The 7,094-nt window shown below is 39.3% G+C and overlaps 1 protein-coding gene across 1 annotated transcript; it reads right to left on the reverse strand.

Moving 5' to 3' along the window:
* Positions 1 to 1,502: 1,502 nt before the first annotated feature.
* Positions 1,503 to 2,299, reverse strand: LOC121903456 (progonadoliberin-1-like). The gene is made up of 4 exons (XM_042420478.1): positions 2,169 to 2,299; positions 1,884 to 2,022; positions 1,708 to 1,806; positions 1,503 to 1,550 (listed from the first exon to the last, which is right to left on the reverse strand). The coding sequence occupies exons 1-4, from the start codon at positions 2,177 to 2,179 to the stop codon at positions 1,503 to 1,505; spliced, it is 297 nt and encodes a 98-aa protein (XP_042276412.1). The 5' UTR covers positions 2,180 to 2,299.
* Positions 2,300 to 7,094: the final 4,795 nt, after the last annotated feature.

Below are 7,094 nucleotides of genomic sequence, written 5' to 3' on the forward strand. Positions count from 1 at the left end.
TGGCGAGCCCGTTCAGCTTGGGAGGCGACTTGAAAAGCCTCAGTGAAAGTTTTCACCCCTCTTTCATGACATTTGACTTGAAGTTCCTGATCCAGACCAGCAATGAAGCGAGACATTTTCATATACTCGGAAGCATTGTGCTCAAAATCTGGGAAAGCTTCTTTGACAAGCCTGCATACGTCTGCAGCATAAACTTCCATTGCTTCATTAGGTAGTCTATGCCGGGCATTAGGGAATGTCTGAAATGATGCAATTACATCCTTTTGGCCAAAAGCTGTCTGCAAGTGCTTCTTTGCTTCAGTATAAAGAGTCCTGAGTTTCCCGGGGCAGATTATCCCATACAATGAACAGTTCTGGTGGTAGTCTAGTGGGTAACTCAGCTGCTAATACTGTATTCATGTCCACACCACTGTCCTTGTAACGGGCCTCTTGAATTACCTCATAGCGGCGAGCCCATAGTTGAAAAGACTCACGGCCATCGTTGTGAAATGGTGGCGGTAAGGGAATGCCCCTGGGCGCTCCCTGTGTTCTGCTAGATGGCGGCACACCTGGCGCTGAGGCCCCCCTCGTGCTTGTGCTGGCTCGCTGCTCACCGGTGGAAAATGCTTCCTCGTCAGACATGATGAGTTTCCTTCGTCTCTTTTATTATTTTTTTCTTTAGCCCTCGGACGGAGTTAGATGACCGAAACACGGTTTCTAAACTCACTTGAAGCTAACAAAACAAAAAAAAACGGACTTGGTAACGACTAGCTGACTAACTGTACTGAAAGCTAAAGCTAAGCTAGCGGTTAGCGTAGCCATCGTTAGCCTATAGCTTTAGGGACTCAAAAAGTTGAGCAGAATCCCAAAGGACTATATTCCACAGAAGGAAATCCCACCGCTGCCACCAGTGTAAGCGACGTGGGTGTGAGTGAGGGAATAAATCAGTCCAATACGTTCTGGGTTCTCCTCATAACTTTAGTCACCTTCAACAAACACAGCTCAGTCCAGTCATCACACACTTCTCATTCTCTTTCTCCCCTTCTCTCCCCTCAAAACTCTACCCACTGTCTGAACAGCGCCGCCAAGCGGCTGACACTACAATATCACCCAAACACTGCATCACTAAACATATGCAAACAGGCAATGTTCAACATAACACAGTAAACTGATGTTTAACCTTACGTTTACACAACTTTTGCCCATAAGACACAACTTCACTCTTACATTTGTATAAATCTGTTGTATTACATGCCATCAGGAATTTAGAAACTACTGGGATATAAATTCAATCAAATTCATGTTTGTTATACAATAAACAAATAAGGAGTTCATAGAAAAGTGTCAATAATTATTCAAATGAAATGTCTCTGTAATCCTTTAGAGCAAGAAATAGTCACAAAAACAGAGAAAAGCATAAGGCACTGTGGAATAAAAATGGATTCTATCATAATCATTAAAAGTAGTACAGAAAACAATGTAGATATGCCAATATGATTATTTATTGTAGAATCAAATAATCATCATTTTTCATAATTTTTGTGTTCATTCTCCCTGTTGGTCACACTGCCCTAAAAGAGAAAAAGAATAACATTAAATATGTGAAAATACAATCAACATTTAATAGAAATATCTGGTAAAGCGTCTGGTGGTTTGACTAATTTGAATAATTGACATTATTGACTGATCGATTGACCGAACACAGAATTACAGATGAGCGAAACTTACAAGAAATCCTTTCATTCTGTAGATTTTGGCGAAAGGCGATTCCTCAACACAACCCAAAACACTGCAAGGTGTGTCCACATGTGGAAACCCCTCAACTACCTGAAGGGGGGGGAAACATAACCATGAATATGTAGAGAATAAAATGCTGAAGATGAAGTGTGAGGAGCCATGCTTACATTGTCCAGTGTGTCTGAAAGGCTGTCCAGTTCCCTTTTCCCTCCTGGGCTCAGTCCATATGACCAGTGCTGACAGCAGACCTGTGGCACCACTGAGCCCAGAAGCAGCAACCACAGTGCCAGGGTTTGCATAGCCATTCTGAGGAGGGAAAAAGCTTTATATTACACATATAAGCAGGTCAGTAATCTTCTTATTTTTCCTAATCTAACCCCAAATACTGTCATAGTCCTCAATTTTAGATTACACATGCCCAGATTTATGCATCACATCAGTGAAGTTTTTACCTTCTGTGCATAAGGCAAGCTGCTTCTCTGATTTGTTCTTGGCTGCTGTCCTTTGTGGAAGCCGATGCTGCTGCTGCTGAGCATTTTCCAAGGTTTATATGCTGCTTCCTTTTGTGTCAAAAGCCCAACACTTCACTGCAGGGGGTCACAAAGTGGGATTAAGCAACATTTACTGGTAACCCGCAGAGCTATTAAAAAGATTACAGTGTGTGATTTTGTCCTTCCACAAAAAGAACAAGTGTTCATCATCAGACCAGCTTTGTGTATGGCCGTGAAGTACCTCCAGTCGTTTTCCAATACTTGCTGATAAACCAAAGATTCACAAATTAATGACAGAGAAAAAGACGAGGTGATAAAGACTTACTCTTCTTCATAGCAGTTTATTTATAACAGTCATTTATGGAAATATATTTCCACGGTCGAGTGCAATAATCATACTCAGGGAGAACTACACCGCCCCCTGTCTCAAACAAAAAAAAAAACAACCTCTGCCCCATATTGCATTCAGAGAGATGTATTAAAATAAATAACCATAGCTCTTTGTGATTTTCACACTCATGGTGAAATACACAACATGATTGCCTTCATCATTCATTCTCACAGGCTAGGTACCTACGATTGAACTGAGTGAACAGTATTACATCGGAGCAGCTTTGAGCTACAGCTAAAGAAACTTCACCAGTCAAAGGCGAGGATAGCTCTTCACACATGCAAACAGACAATGTCCAGTAAGAACTGAAGTGAGATTGTTCCTTAACAAAACATCTGCCCAATCTATTAATAGTGATTTTTTTTTTTTTTGGAAGCACTGGATTTGATTTACATAAGATAACAAGCATTAAACATTTTTGGTGAAAAGATATAACATGTTACAAATCAAATATATACTTGTGCAAATACGTTCAAAAGCATGATTAAGTGATATACGTCATGTAAATGGAACATGTTTTCAGGCAAGTCCACAACATGTGAACACGGCCTTCTGTTAAAGCACACCAAGTTGGATTATTTTCTCACAATGGGATATGAGGAATAATGAATGTCGTACATAAACATTACAATAAGTAGTGACCACAGTCAAACGCATGCAACTGTGGATCTCTCACATACCGGATTACAAAAAAAACAAAACAAAAGAGGTAGATTCACAGAGCGCAAAACGAGGGAGAGCTTTTTAAGAACACAATATTCAAAAGTAGGAAAAGAGAAACCTCACAGCTGTAAATCATGTATTGCATACCCAAGCTGTGTTTGAAAACTAGCCTGTCGCATAGTTTTATGGTGCATTAACAGCACGTCTGGCCTTTGAGACTGTGCTGTTGTATGGCTTTGGCTTGCATTGCTTCCTTTATAGTGTGTTGTATCCAGCAAAAGTAAGTTACATACTTAAAAGAGGAACGTACAGCGTGACAGTTATTGGTGAATGACCTCTTCAGTTTCTGCTACAGCAGCATTCAGTGAAGCTCAGTACTCTGAACTTTACTGCAAAAGTCTGGTTTTTGACTCCCATTAACATGTCAAGTAATATGAAATGAATATAAGTTATGCAAAAACATTAAATGAGTATAGTTGTTGGATCGCATCCAGACACATCTACATACACTAGGAACATTATTTTGTTTTGGTGATATATGTAGCTGAACATTTTAAAACATCCTACCATACAAACATACATGGACAACCCTGGATAAATTCTAGTGCAAGATATTTAAAGCTAATGTAACATAGGTGGAATGCCAGGGATGTGCATACAACTACCTGTGCTGTACACAGGTATAGAGAGATTGATAGTAGGGGAATATACTGTAAGAGGAACTGAGTAATAAAGAAGCCATCTGTGTCCAGACCGGACTTGTAGGCGTGTAACCGAGTTATCTGACACTCTGGGACATGTGCAGCGGGGTCAGCATCTCTTCAAAAATGGCTCCTTTCACGTTGGATCCTCTCAGGTTTGCTTCTTGTAGATCACAGCCAGACAGGTCGCAGTTCTGCAAAGACGCAGCAGGGACGTAACAGTAAGACAGGAAGATTACATGAACTGGTGAAAAGCTTGTAATGTAAGTGGAGAACTGTAATCTATTATGAATGTTGTACAAAAGCCTGTTGAAAAATGTTCACACACTTGCTGGCAATTTCATACAAGTGTCATGGTGAAGTCCTGTTGCCTTATGGAAGCTTTCAGTTGCTTGTGTAAAGCTTGACATTAAGGGTTAAAATGTCAATGTCATTTTATCAAAGAAATAATAAATGTCATTTGATTCATAACAAACAGTTAACATTTAGTTCAAAAAGTTTTTTCTTCAAGAAAAAATGGTTTGGCAGAAAATTAAAGGAATAGTTCAACATTTTGGGGAATACACAAAAGCAAGTGAATTCCAATACAAATATAAATATCAACTTCATTGTACTCATTAATTGGTTATTTACCTATTCAACTCTATGCAACTTTAGCTTAAATTTTGGGGATCCTGCTACTGGGCTATCAGTAGGGAAATTGTTTGGGGAAAAAAAAAAAAAAGAGGGATTCAGTTCAGGCTGACTATTATGTTCAGAGTCAAGTAATCTATCAATTATTTTTACAATTGTTTAGTCTACAAAATGTCAGAAAATAGTGAAAAATGCACAGCACAAGTTCCCCAGAGCCCATGTTTGCACATTGCTCGTTTTTTTTCCAAACAGTCCAATCCCCCCCCAAACTCTTCAACTTACACTGATATAAAACAAAGGAAAGCTTAATGTGTGAAGGGCTGGAAACAGAGAATGTTTGGTATTATTTCTTGATAAATTACTATAACAATTGATTTATCATCAAAATACTTGCAGATGAATTTTCTTTCAGTGGTGTAGTGGATTCATCTTAAAAACATCTGTAGGACAATTATTCAGATCTGCTTTGTTGCCCCATGATAAATACTAACTGTCATCTGCGTCAACATGTCTGTTTAAATGAACATTTTTAGAGATAATCCCTTCCGATAGCCTTGACTTAAATGTAAAGGATAGAAGATGATGGAGCAGAGAGGTGGATGGGAGAGGGAGGAAGAAGGAAGAGAATTTTTTTTTTAATTTTTACAACACCTTTATTTATCTAGTCATCAGATCAACAAAGCATTAAAAAAAACAACAACACCAGATTCAGCCCAGCATGCGTCCAAAGCAGAGCTCCTCCTTATCAATGGAGCACAGAACATTTTTATAACACCACACAGAGACAAAACAGTCCAGATCATTCATCAACCTGTAATAGTTGTGATCAATTTTCAGTCTGCTTGTTATCATTCTGATCAGTATGGTGATAACATCAAAGTCCAAAGAACCATTTATCTTGTTTTTTCTGCTGATATAAATGGCCATCTTAGCTTGGCCCAACAGAAAGTTGAACAACTGGCACTTATCACGAGTCCTCCTCGAGAGGTAAAGGAAAGGGAGGAAAATTACAGATACAGTTGAAAGAAGGTAAAGGAAAGAAAGGATGACAGGAAGACAGAAGAGAGGTGGATGGGAGAGGAGGAAGATGGAGGAGAGGAAAAGTTGATGAGACAGGGAGATGAAGAAATGAAGGAAAATTAAGGACAGGAAAGGAGATCAATAAACAGAAAAACAGTAAAGACAGAAGATTAAGGAGGGGAAGGATGGACGGGTAAAACAAGAAAGATGAAATAGAGGAGGAATGTAGAATAAAAGGATAGGAGTTGGAGATGGAGGGTGGAGAGGTGAAAGAAAACATGAAAGTGAGGAAGAGTAGATGAGTTAGGGAGTGAGATGAGATGGAGAGAGTGAGTTGGTGAAGAAATGAGTGAAAGACCAAAGAGATGGATAGGAAGGGTTGAGGGGAGAAGAAGGAAGATGAAAGACAGGAATTATAGAAATGGTGTGTTTGAGAAATAGAGAAAGGAATATGAAGAAGGAAAAGGAAGAAAATGAATAAGAGTACAGGGGGAAATGTGAAGGATAGAAGATGATGGAGAAGAGAGGTGGATGGGAGAAGGAGGAAGAAGGAAGAGAGGAAAAGTTGATGAGAGACAGGGAGATGAAGAAATGAAGGAAAAGGGACAGGAAGGTGGAGATGTAAATAAAAAAGAAGGGTGGATGTTAAATGAAAGAAGATTATAAAAAATCCCTTCCATTCATGAAGAATTGAAAGGATGAAGAGGTAAAGGAACAAAAGATGTAAGGAAAGGAAGGAAAATGGACAGGAAGGATGGTAGGGTAAGGAAGAGAAAAATAGAGAAGGTGGAGAGGTAAAAGAAAAAAAGGAAAAAGAAAGGAGAGGGTGGGTGGATGGATGGCAAAGGAAGAAGAAAGGAAAATCAAGTGAAGGAGGATGGGAGAGAGCCCTACCTCCCATCCATGAAGGAAAAATGATGGAGATGAAGATGGAAAGGAAAAGTAGTGGAAGAAGAGATGATGGATAGAAAGGTACAGAGGAAGGAAGTGGAAGGAACATTTAAGAGAAAGAAAGAAAAAGACAGTAAGAGTAGAGGTGTAAAGGAGAGAGGGTGAGAGAAAAACTAAGTTTAAAGATAAAACGGTGGAAGATGATAGAATATAAAGGAAAGGAAAAGTGGATGGGTGAAACAGAGGGATTAAGGAGAGAAAGAATAGAGAGGAAGATGAAGGAGCCAGATAGGTAGAGGGTGGAATGGTATAGGAAACAAGATTAAAGATAAGAAGCATGGAGATGTAAAGGATAGAAAATAAAAGAAAGGGTGAAGAGGAAAAGGAAGGAATGTGGAGGATGAAAGGAGAATGAAAGGGAAAGTAAGAAGAATGGAGGAGAGAAAGAGTGGAGATGTTAAGGGTGGAGGATGAAGGAGAGAAAGATGGAAAGGCTTGAGAATCTAAGGATAAGAGATGAAGGATAGAAAAGTGGAGAGGAAAATGAAGGAAGATGATGAAGAGGAAAGGGCGGATGGTTAAAGAATA

The sequence above is a fragment of the Thunnus maccoyii genome, chromosome 9 (assembly GCF_910596095.1).
Source record: "Thunnus maccoyii chromosome 9, fThuMac1.1, whole genome shotgun sequence".
NCBI lineage: Eukaryota > Metazoa > Chordata > Actinopteri > Scombriformes > Scombridae > Thunnus > Thunnus maccoyii.